The sequence below is a fragment of the Biomphalaria glabrata genome, chromosome 15 (genome assembly GCF_947242115.1).
Source record: "Biomphalaria glabrata chromosome 15, xgBioGlab47.1, whole genome shotgun sequence".
In the NCBI taxonomy this organism is placed as follows: domain Eukaryota; kingdom Metazoa; phylum Mollusca; class Gastropoda; family Planorbidae; genus Biomphalaria; species Biomphalaria glabrata.
Genome location: NC_074725.1, coordinates 68,873 through 81,426, shown reverse-complemented (window position 1 = coordinate 81,426; position 12,554 = coordinate 68,873). Strand labels below are relative to the sequence as shown.

The 12,554-nt window shown below is 38.7% G+C and overlaps 1 protein-coding gene across 8 annotated transcripts in view; it reads left to right on the top strand.

The window, feature by feature from the left end:
• The first annotated feature begins 298 nt into the window (after window positions 1-298).
• Window positions 299-12,554, top strand: part of LOC106066140 (heparanase-like) — a 49,661-nt gene continuing 37,405 nt past the window's right edge. For 7 of the 8 annotated variants that reach the window (XM_056012673.1, XM_056012670.1, XM_056012671.1 and 4 more), the window contains exons 1-5: window positions 299-426; window positions 3,957-4,138; window positions 6,816-6,964; window positions 8,383-8,559; window positions 9,756-9,927. In XM_056012673.1, the coding sequence (XP_055868648.1) occupies window positions 418-426; window positions 3,957-4,138; window positions 6,816-6,964; window positions 8,383-8,559; window positions 9,756-9,927 (689 nt within the window). In that variant the 5' untranslated portion in view covers window positions 299-417. The remainder of the gene's footprint in view (window positions 427-3,956; window positions 4,139-6,815; window positions 6,965-8,382; window positions 8,560-9,755; window positions 9,928-12,554) is intronic. The other variant, XM_056012674.1, reaches the window with a different exon arrangement.

The following is a 12,554-nucleotide window of genomic DNA, read 5'->3' as shown; positions in this document are numbered from 1 at the left end:
TTCGTTATCAAAAGGCAGTTCAGAGAACTATTTGAAGATTTGGAAACTGAACATTCATACCTACACTCACGCACCTAGATAATGTTTATACTGTTCCACGTGAAATTAAAAACAAAACTGTCCAGAAGTGCGTTATCATAAAGCCCAACCCCCCACCATTGAAGGATACAAAAAAATTCTAGGTCAAAGTAAACATAACTATTCCAATCGTAGCGAAGCACGGGTATCAGCTAGTAAATGTATATAAAACCTCTATATTACGCACCTTTAATTGCATCAACTAAATTTACCACAATAAGTTTTGATTGCATAAGTTCAACAAGAAGAGAGAATTACATCTAGATCTAGTTATGGTTGACGTTATTGAAAATCCCATTAAGAAAAGTCTAACAACGACAGAAACTCAAACATAAACAGATGAGTCCGGTAAATATTCAATTTAATTCTTGAATTGATCTATAAAGGGATAGGATAGCCTTAGATTCGGAAGAAAAAAGTGATGTGGAGACCAGGAATGGCAGAAATCTAGATATAGATTAGATCTACTAGTAACGACTAGTTCCATCTTCAATCTTGACATTTTTTCTTGTATTTTACAGACGTTACTTCAAGAAAGAAGATAATTAGGTCCTATGCATTTCATGTGTCAATATAGACCTAGTCATGCATCATGCATCCTAATCAATGACTTAAACTCATGGTGTAATATATTTGACACATCTTCAGCAGATTGAGGCTTTAGCGATTTAAGTTCTCTTTTCGCTGTCTGCGCCCTTATTGGGAGAGTTTTGTCCTTTTGGTATTCAATGTAGATCTGTGTCCCGCGACCTTTGTAACAGTTTTGTAGTTATTTCTTTTGGACTTCGGTAGCTTCCGCTACTCTTCGCAGGTCACTGAAGACAAGCTGTGGACACCGTTGTTATACCCTGACTCTCCTATTTTAGAATAGTCTTTGTTAAACGGATGGTCCTTATCGAATTTTTATTAGATCTAGGTACCCACTCAGCGTAGCTTTTAACAATAAGTGTCTACACTATCCACCCCAGCGTGCTTCTTAACATATTTATTTATAGAAGAGTCTTGCTATCTCATCTTACCTTATATATTACAGACGTTACTTTAAAAAAAAAGAAGATAATTACGTCCTTCGCATTTCATGTGTCAATCTAATCAGTGACTTAAACTCTGCTAAGTCGTTTGTTTTCCTGGCTGATTCAGGCAACCCATTCCATTCTCTAATGGTCCTAGGGGAGAAGGAGCACTTGTTTAAGTTTTTTCAAACGTATGAATTAGAAATGTGCCTCTATCTTTGTGTCTTTCTGATTATTTCATTAGGTTTTGTTTTTCTATTTGTAAATTATGGTTTAGTGTTTTATGTATTACATACATTACTTTTTTAACAAATCTGTTACTCTAATCCAATTGGAATGTTCGTTGGTTATAAATCTCAATACTCTATTTTGCCTTTAATGGAGCGGAAATAGCTTTGGCAAGAATTTAGAATAACCTTAGATGCTATCAATATAGCAGTGAATAGCACCAAAGTCTCGTAGCTTTGGAGTGACCACAATCAAAATGTGTTTCTTGGCGCAGCATCTAAATGGAAATTACTGTTGGAATAAATAATTAAAGAGTCTGCTTGTTGTTTTAAAAATGTTTTAAAAGTTTCGGATGTTCCTTCAGAGTTGAAGATCTGCCTCCTAGTCCAAACCTCCCGCAAGACGACGGGGATGGGGGCGGGTAACTGAAGCTCACAGCACATTTAGACCGTCTTCGAACCAGAGCTTTGCGAAGTATTCTCTCCGTCAATAAAAAAAAACCCCAGATCTATGTTTAACAAGCTGTAGTGCGCCATCATGTAAGGCACCAACCTGCCTATAATGTCATTCTTTGTAGCTCTACATCTGTGTGTACTGTGTAGCCTAAATAGTGAGTAGGCGACTTCTATTACGTCTCATGTTTATAATTGACCTGAGGTCTGATCACATGACAGTCAATAGACCAACAACGTAATTTTGTAACCTTTCCCCTTCTTGACTTTTGACCTTAAGAATTTGCCTTTTAATTGTTGAAGACGTTTTGGGTTATTTATGTATGTGTATTTTGGATGTAACTGTGTCAGTGTGTGAAATGTATCGAAGGGAAATAACTCCAATATTTTTTTTGTTTCCCCAAGGAGAACTTTGTTACACCTTCAGCTGTCTTATCTTATTGTATTGTAGCGCATCTCATACTATCCAGGCTGTCTTCAAATTGCACCACACGACACAACGAACTTAAATAACCTCACAACTCAGGGCTCCAACGTATCAGTAAGAGTTTAATTTCAAATACATAACAATTGGCAACAACATTGACACTGTCTTTACAAAAACCTAGTCTCTGCTCCGCACTGACTTCACACACCGTGCTGGTTCTCGCCTCGCACTGGTCACATTGCGAGGTAACGTGAAGTGTCTTGACTCACACTCGCTCTTATATAGGGTCTCTACTGGCCTTCTAGAACCGTCACTTGACCACTCCAGTTGATCACTTTCGCCGTGACTTGCGTGTGAAATATTTACACACAGGTTCTTGCCGAACTGACGTGTACTGTCACTGGTCACGGTTGACCGCTCGTCTAGCGCTGGACTGGGGCGATTTGCGTAGGCTAAAAACACACACAGCCTACGACCATCTGTGTCACCACCAGGTTTATAACAGTATCTTATGAAATACAGACGTTACTGCATAAAAAGATGTCCTCGCCTCACGCGTGTTGGAAGGTTGGGGCACCTCACATGATCTGTCGACTGTCTTGCTTTTTCCATGATTAGAATCTCAGAAACTTGCCAAGTCCATTCATTGATGGTGTCTTCCAATCGTTTTCTCTGTCTGCCTTTTTTTTTTCCCTGGCACTTTGCGAACCCTTAATTTACATTATAATAAAAGGCGACAGTTGTAAGACAATTTTATTATCTTGGAGTCTCTACGACGTACAACTGTATGGGATTCTACTTAGCTTGTAAAAATGTCAGCTGGAGTTTATAAAAATGTCAAGCTAATTTCTATGTAAACAATTTAATTTTTAAAATATACATCTTTCAGACCTAGCAATGTATAGGGCAAATGATAATCTATAAATGTCATCTATTAACGTACCGCCAGCACAATGAGCAACCTCCTTTACTTTCCACAATTAATATCAAGTATGTATCACATCCACTTGTCATTGTGAGAGATATACAATTAGATAGAGCCATCGTTTGTCTAATACATGCCAGACGGCTGTCTGTGTCGGCTCTATTGAAGTTGTTAGTGAACGGATGCTGCGAGGTCGGGGGAGGTGCTAGCTGATTTAACTGTATAGAATTTAGCCCTTGTTATGTAGAGAGAGAGTAGTCCTTAAGGGACTGCAGGCACGACATGGCCTAAATTGTGCCGATGTGCCTAAAATCAAATCAAATCAAATCTAGCTAGGGCATGTGACCTTTGACCACTGGGGTGGTAATTTGCATACGGGCGAAATGACTCTGGACATGAAGAATGTTTTTTTGGACATTCGCTTAGTGCGTTATCGCTAGGCGGTGGTATCGTTTCCAGAGTCACTGGTTTGAGCCTTGGTCGGCGCAGTCACTTATTTTCGTTGCATTTTAATTCACTACTTTCTCTCTTAAAAACTTGGTCCCTGGGGCTGCTGTTCATTTAAGTTTTGAATATATGTATGTATCACATTTGTTTCAGCACCTAGCTTCAACTCTATGTTTAATATCAAGTACCTATCAAACTCTGGGGAGTCCTAAAAATCCCAAAAGTTCTAAACCCCAGTCTTCACCGAGATTAGAATCCGAGATCCATCGGTTCGGAAGTCAAACGCTTTGCCGATCAGCAACTAAACTCAGCATTTTTTTTAAATTATGTTTATCAATTCCAGTCTAACTCGTACCAAAGAAATATCCGGATTTTTTTCTCAACAGTTCTACATATTTCGGTTCAATTTGCTGTTGTTTGCCATGCTGAGATGTTCCAGGGGACGGAACCCGAAGAATACAGTGACCATCAATGTACAACTGGACAAAAGCCTCCACTATGTAGACAAGTTGTTCGTGGCCAACTCCATGCCTCATAAGCTACTGAAATGGAAAAGCATTCGTTTCGGGTAGAGCGAATTGGTGTTCGTTCATAAATAGATATCATAAATAGATAAATAGATGTCATTTGTAGCAATGTCGTCCTAACCTAAGTTGTCATCAGCTATATTGACTTTAGCGTTGCTTTGGCCTTTATTGACGTTCGATTTATTGTTTCAGGTGACACGACAAATTAGTGCCGACTAGCGAATACAAACAAAAACAGTGACCCAATAGTATTCACTAAATAGCGCCAATTTGTTTTTGTTTTTTACATATATTTTTATTGCATAATCATTTTCTTTCATTTGTAGAAAACACTTCAGATATCGTAAAACAAAAATATGCAAACATAATAGAATAAAATTCATAATCATTTTATATCTTCCCATTGTATAAGGGACGCGACTCAACGAAGATAGGTGTTCATGCCCCAAATTTGATGGCGGTGCGCAGTACAGATTTCTAATGTAATAACACTATGACAGGAAACTCAACGACTAGGAGAAAATTATAACACAGATTTAATATCAGATCAAACCAAATGGATGGCTGCCTGGTCGTGCGGTTTGCGCGCTGGAATGTCGTTTGGATTTATCGATGGTCCCGGGTTCAAACTCTGCCCGCTCCCATCCCCCGTCGCCCTGCGGGAGGTTTGGACTAGGAAGTAAATTATCCGAAACATGTAAAACATTTTACAAACAAAACAACAAACCAAGACTAATCCGCCTTCATAATAAGCATTCCTTTTCAACGGCGCTCAAATTCCAGTCTCTCTACGTCATCGCTCTTATCAGTGCAGTCCTGAACAGTGCAGTCCTGAACAGTGCACAAGCCAGATGGCATCTTCTAACTTGGATGTGATGTGCAGGGGAAGGGTTTTAACATATTTATTTATGTTCCAGAAATGCATTTTAAAAAATACGCAAACATACTTCCATACTTGTAATGTATTTCGTGTGTGGTTGCTCGTATTTGCACCTAAATTGTTTTGTTACAGTACTTACGCTGAGGTGGTCAATTGTAGTCAAACTGAACTTCCATTTGATTGGACCATTAAAAATCTTATTTTATCTCTTATCTTATCTTGTCAGATTAACAAAAACAAAAAATACAAGATTTTGATTTGCAATGCCACGTTGAAATTACATCAGAAGCTGTTTTTCCCCATACGTTGGCACTAAGTCTATAGCTGCATGACGTCGGTTTTGTTGGGGCTGCTTTTGTCTTCGCTTTACTTCGTTCACCAGCATTGTATCTAAGAACCCTGTTCCCAGTGGTCTCTGAGACAGTCAGTGATCAACTGGAAGACATTGAGCCTAGTTTACTACATACCGGGGAAATATAATACAAAGACCAAAACAACAACTGCTGATGGAAAAGAACGTGTCCTAACGACAGGAAGGCGGGCTTTATGTTCTTGTCTTATTGAGGGGGTGCTTGGGAGAGATGGAAAGTTGGATGGATGCCTGGTCGTGCGGTTTGCGCGCTGGACTGTCGATCAGATTTATCGATGGTCCAGGGTTCAAACTCTGCCCGCTCCCATCCCCCGTCGTCCTGCGGGAGGTTTGGACTAGGAAGTAATTATCTTCAACTCTGAAGGAACATCCGAAACATGAAAACAAAACAAACAAACAAGTTGATATACACATTGACGGGCCTGAATGTTGATATTGTTACGATCTTCTCAATCAGGCCTTCTGCAAACACTACTTAACAACACAACAGCACATCTAACACAAGAACTTGACAACAAGAGCTTCAAGTAACAAAGTGGCGATTTAATTACAAATACATCGACAGCCAATTCAACACAATTGGCTACATCAAGTTCAAATGCTTTCTTGTACTTAACAGAACTGCCTAACTAAACGTTACTCTCTAGCTCGTACAGCTACATTTTCGAGGACTCACAAGGTACCACAGTCCTTATGCCTTGCTGTTCTGGACTCAACTGTCTATTGTTACACACCGTCGCTAGTCCGTGCAGGCTCTCGATCCCATGACCACAACATGGGTCATATTTGCGTGAACTAGCAGTACTGTCCCTTGTCTATCGACAGCCGTTGATCTGTGTGATTGGCCTGAGTCGTGTGTATCAGTAGGCCGCACACACAGTAACCCTTTCAGTCCGCCACTGGAGTTACAACAATCATCACACTACTAGGATACAATAAAGTAACACAGCGCTGAATCGTATCTTCTTGAATTTATTTTGCCTTCAAAATCGGCGTAGCAAAATATATAAACCAAAGTATAAGTCCCTTGGACAAGAATGACTTCAATGGTTGAAATAAAACACAGTAAAGATACAGATAATCAAATAATCATCTATCTCATTATGTACAGAACTTGTGATCTATGGGGCTGATGATTTAAAGGTCTGTGGCCAACGGTTAACGAGGGTAACATGTGGCCAGCACAAAGACCAACTAATGTCAGGTACCCATTAGAGCTGGGTGGACGACTCAGAGGCGCCATGAAGATCCCGTAATTAAAAATCCCAGTCTTCAGCAGGAATCAAACCCGAAACATTCGGTTCTGAAGCCAAGCGCTTTACCACTCAGCCAACGTGCTCACATGAAAAGTATTTTTTTAAAAATTCATTTAAAACCTCAAACAGAAATAAAGAAACAAACTGAATTTTCTAAATATAAAAGACAATAACCTTTGGAATGACCTTATTGCTTTTTATTATTTGGACAGGGATGAGAAGTTCCGAAACTTGTGTAAGAACTTGGCCCCAACATCAGTCCGAGTTTTGTTCAACCCGCTGTTCTCACACCATTCTAAAAACAAGAGGAGTAAGCCAAAGAACGACCCCAAAAAAGAATGCCACACACATGATATGACTGGTAAACTGACTTTTAATTCCAAGAGTTATATAAGGCAGAAAAGAAAATGTCAAAATATTTAAACTGTTCATCTTAGGCTATAGGTCTAGTTTGGTTATTAACCTATGAATACTGTCGTTTGACCATTGCATAAGCTATAAGAATAGTTGCCACAGTAAAAAGTTTAACCAAGGCTTGTAAAGCCCCAAAACAAGAGAGGAAACAAAAGAATGCAGAATATACTTTAAAAAAAACAAAGCTGATACTAAGCGTATTTGTATCAAGTACCAGGTGGCCGAGCCTCGCTCGGTTAAATATAGTTCAGAATTTAATATTCCAAATAGTATATTCATTATGGCTTTAGTACAAAGCATCAGGAGATACAAAATCTCTACGTTACAGGGTAAGCATGCATTTTGTAACAAAGTAAAATAGCCCAGCGTGACGGTCGGACTATACGAAGTTCATAACATTTCGCAATAACATCGCTGTTTCTAGTGCGGTCTTGCGGTCTTGCCAACGTATTTCCATGATGGTGTGCAAATATCTTTGGTGAAGGCGTTCAAGAAGTCTTAGTTGCTTTCTATAAAGTACCCATGTCTCAGATCCACAAAGAGGTGTTGAGAGAACCACTCTTTGGTAGACACCACAATCTCGCTTGGAGGCGTCCAAAAGCACGACTAACCCTGATCACATATCAACCTCCCTTTGAAGCGATGCGTCGTTTGATACTATGGTTACCAGATATGTAAAGTTGTATGCCACGTTAAGGGATGCCTATTCGCGTTGATCTTTGGGACTGAGTAGATTTTATTGGGTGACTTCTGTATTGAAAATTTGTTGACCGCGAGCCAATAATAGACCAATAGTTTTACGCAAAAGATTCAATGTGAGATTTGTTTTTTTTTGAGACTATAGGGAGACTTTCTATTTGAATCGCCATGTATGGAATGTTCGATGTCATTTAGAACTATAAGAACAAAAAAGCAACACTTCAGATTGGTCGTCCTGTACCAGATTGCTCATTTTCATCATTAAAAAATAAGTTGGGGTAAATATTTTTCGTTAATAGATTATTCATCCGAGGCTCGGTCACCTAATACTATATATATATATATATATATATATATATATATATATACATACAAGAATTTCTCGCTTAAGAGTATGGGATTAGTTTGCATCGGTCATGTAATTAAATGTGTAAAAGCCCTGCTTCACACCATTCTCTATAGAGAACTGAAAAAATTGGTCTTGTATCTGATTTGACCTTTTTGACTCTCTTGCAGTTGCTTCAGAATAGCGATGACTCTTTGGAGGGCATAACTGCGCAATAAATTTCAACAATGATTATCGTTTAGTTCGCATAATTTTCTATTCTCCACATCATGCACACTAATGGCTACTGATAGATTCGATTCAATATTATTCTGTTGCAGTGAAGCTTTGGGAACAGTTCTATGACTTTATTCAGTATGTTGGCTGGCAACTGTCTATCGACTTCACCAACATTCACCGCACACCTACGAACGAATGGAATAGTGCTAATGCCAAAGCTTTCTTAGACTATGCTGAGAAGAAAAAAATTCCGATTCCAGACTTTCAGCTGGGTAATGGTAAGTCCCTAACTAAATAACGCATTGAGACCAATGAATAAACTCATTAGTCATTCATGGAACTCAACATTCTAGTCGACATTAAAATACAAAGGCTGATTACATAAAACACATAACAAGACTAAAATTACTTAATGCATTTGAAATATACAGTATTTTTGCTTATATACCCCGCATATATTACACCATATGTACAAACAAAACCATACAATCCGCACCCTTACATACCCCGCATGTGAAGAGTCGACTTATGACAATTGCTGCCAGTCCTAACCTGGAACCCCCAAGGAAAGAGGAAGAGGCGACGGCCCAGGAATACATGGCGCCGCGATTTGGAAGCAGATGGGCAAGACGTGGGGGACAGTAGGAGAGACTCGCCCAGAACCGAGATGCCTGGAGAAAGCTGCTTGGTGGCCTATGCCCCAGAAGGGACCACAGGCAGAGATAATGAATGAGATGATTCACTTATTGGAAGAAGACAATGAATACGATAGAGGTTACGATGTCTACACAAACTATAGTGAGGACAGTGACATTAGTGAGACTGGCCATTGCTTGCGGATGTGTGGCTTGCATTGTAGTCTAAACGTTTCGACATTACCGATATCGGCGATTTAGTTTAATTGCTACTTACTTGTCACAATGGACCTCATTCACCAATCGTAAACAAACAACATTTAGTCACGTGATCTTATTGATAAAACAATGAAAAAAAAACTGTCACGTGACAACCATCATGAATTAAACATGAGATCGTAAATTATATAGAAGAGATAAAGCACCACGTGGCTAAATGTTGTTTGTTTACGATTGGTGAATGAGGTCCGTTGGTTTCTGGTATCTTAAAGATTCTCTGCCGCATTTCTTTTCTTGAAGTTTACAATGAGATATCCGTAAAGCTTTCCAAATTCCAATGTACATTTAATAACCACACAGCTACCTATAGAGCCCACCGGTATGTCCAGAGTTTCCGTTATGCTATGTAACACATTTTGTAAATCTCGCACAGCTGCCATGCGTTCGTAGGAGCTTGTATAACCCGCGGATTGTATGCGCGAAAATACGATATTTTTTTTTTTATATAAGAAGTAAATAGACTATCACATCCTTGAATCCTACGCATGTAGAATGAAATGTACAATGGAATTTTGGAAAAGCTTTAGGAACATCTCACGGAGACGTGTTCTTTGTTGTAGAACCCAATTTGTATGAAAGCAACTTCGGAATGAAAACTCAGACTGGTACCCAGACTGTGAAAGACTTTGAAAGTTATCGAAATTTGTTAAAACGATACCCTATGTACAAGGATAGCACTGTTGTTGGGCCAGAGACCACGCGGCCAACAAGTTCACATAAATATTTCAATGAGTAAGTAGACCATAAAATTCCGAGGCATTCTAGTTTCTTTCTTTCTTCCTCTTTAGTTTCTTTCTTTCTCCTTCTCTAGTTTCTTTCTTTCTCGCTCTCTAGTTTCTTTCTCTTTCCCTCTCTAGTTTCTTTCTTTCCCTCTCTCTAGTTTCTTTCTTTCTCGCTCTCTAGCTTCTTTCTCCCTCTCTAGTTTCTTTCTTTCTCCCTCTCTAGTTTCTTTCTTTCTCCCTCTCTAGTTTCTTTCTTTCTCCCTCTCTAGCTTCTTTCTCCCTCTCTAGTTTCTTTCTTTCTCTCTCTCCAGTTTCTTTCTCTCTCTCTCTAGTTTCTTTCTTTCTCTCTCTCTAGTTTCTTTCTCCCTCTCTAGTTTCTTTCTTTCTCTCTCTCTAGTTTCTTTCTTTCTCTCTCTCTAGTTTCTTTCTCCCTCTCTAGTTTCTTTCTTTCTCTCTCTCTAGTTTCTTTCTTTCTCGCTCTCTAGTTTCTTTCTTTCTCTCTAGTTTCTTTCTTTCTCCCTCTCTAGTTTCTTTCTTTCTCGCTCTCTAGTTTCTTTCTTTCTCTCTCTCTAGTTTCTTTCTCCCTCTCTAGTTTCTTTCTTTCTCTCTCTCTAGTTTCTTTCTTTCTCGCTCTCTAGTTTCTTTCTCCCTCTCTAGTTTCTTTCTTTCTCTCTCTCTAGTTTCTTTCTTTCTCTCTCTCTAGTTTCTTTCTTTCTCTCTCTCTAGTTTCTTTCTCCCTCTCTAGTTTCTTTCTTTCTCTCTAGTTTCTTTCTTTCTCTCTCTCTAGTTTCTTTCTCCCTCTCTAGTTTCTTTCTTTCTCTCTCTCTAGTTTCTTTCTTTCTCGCTCTCTAGTTTCTTTCTTTCTCTCTCTCTAGTTTCTTTCTCCCTCTCTAGTTTCTTTCTTTCTCTCTCTCTAGTTTCTTTCTCCCTCTCTAGTTTCTTTCTTTCTCTCTCTCTAGTTTCTTTCTTTCTCGCTCTCTAGTTTCTTTCTCCCTCTCTATTTTCTTTCTTTCTCTCTCTCTAGTTTCTTTCTTTCTCTCTCTCTAGTTTCTTTCTTTCTCTCTCTCTAGTTTCTTTCTCCCTCTCTAGTTTCTTTCTTTCTCTCTAGTTTCTTTCTTTCTCTCTCTCTAGTTTCTTTCTTTCTCTCTCTCTAGTTTCTTTCTTTCTCTCTCTCTAGTTTCTTTCTCCCTCTCTAGTTTCTTTCTTTCTCTCTCTCTAGTTTCTTTCTTTCTCTCTCTCTAGTTTCTTTCTTTTTCTCTCTCTAGTTTCTTTCTCCCTCTCTAGTTTCTTTCTTTCTCTCTAGTTTCTTTCTTTCTCTCTCTCTAGTTTCTTTCTCCCTCTCTAGTTTCTTTCTTTCTCTCTCTCTAGTTTCTTTCTTTCTCGCTCTCTAGTTTCTTTCTTTCTCTCTCTCTAGTTTCTTTCTCCCTCTCTAGTTTCTTTCTTTCTCTCTCTCTAGTTTCTTTCTCCCTCTCTAGTTTCTTTCTTTCTCTCTCTCTAGTTTCTTTCTTTCTCGCTCTCTAGTTTCTTTCTCCCTCTCTATTTTCTTTCTTTCTCTCTCTCTAGTTTCTTTCTTTCTCTCTCTCTAGTTTCTTTCTTTCTCTCTCTCTAGTTTCTTTCTCCCTCTCTAGTTTCTTTCTCCCTCTCTAGTTTCTTTCTTTCTCCCTCTCTATTTTCTTTCTTTCTCTCTCTCTAGTTTCTTTCTTTCTCTCTCTCTAGTTTCTTTCTTTCTCTCTCTCTCTAGTTTCTTTCTCGCTCTCTAGTTTCTTTCTTTCTCTCTCTCTAGTTTCTTTCTTTCTCGCTCTCTAGTTTCTTTCTTTCTCTCTCTCTAGTTTCTTTCTCCCTCTCTAGTTTCTTTCTTTCTCTCTCTCTAGTTTCTTTCTTTCTCGCTCTCTAGTTTCTTTCTCCCTCTCTATTTTCTTTCTTTCTCTCTCTCTAGTTTCTTTCTTTCTCTCTCTCTAGTTTCTTTCTTTCTCTCTCTCTAGTTTCTTTCTCCCTCTCTAGTTTCTTTCTCCCTCTCTAGTTTCTTTCTTTCTCCCTCTCTATTTTCTTTCTTTCTCTCTCTCTAGTTTCTTTCTTTCTCTCTCTCTAGTTTCTTTCTTTCTCTCTCTCTAGTTTCTTTCTCCCTCTCTAGTTTCTTTCTCCCTCTCTAGTTTCTTTCTTTCTCTCTCTCTAGTTTCTTTCTCCCTCTCTAGTTTCTTTCTTTCTCTCTCTCTAGTTTCTTTCTTTCTCGCTCTCTAGTTTCTTTCTTTCTCTCTCTCTAGTTTCTTTCTCCCTCTCTAGTTTCTTTCTTTCTCTCTCTCTAGTTTCTTTCTCCCTCTCTAGTTTCTTTCTTTCTCTCTCTCTAGTTTCTTTCTTTCTCGCTCTCTAGTTTCTTTCTTTCTCTCTATTTTCTTTCTTTCTCTCTCTCTAGTTTCTTTTTTTCTCCCTCTCTAGTTTCTTTCTTTCTCCCTCTCTAGTTTTTTTCTTTCTCCCTCTCTAGTTTCTTTCTCCCTCTCTAGTTTCTTTCTTTCTCCCTCTCTAGTTTCTTTCTTTCTCTCTCTCTAGTTTCTTTCTTTCTCTCTCTCTAGTTTCTTTCTTTCTCCCTCTCTAGTTTCTTTCTTTCTCCCTCTCTAGTTTCTTTCTTTCTCCCTCTATAGT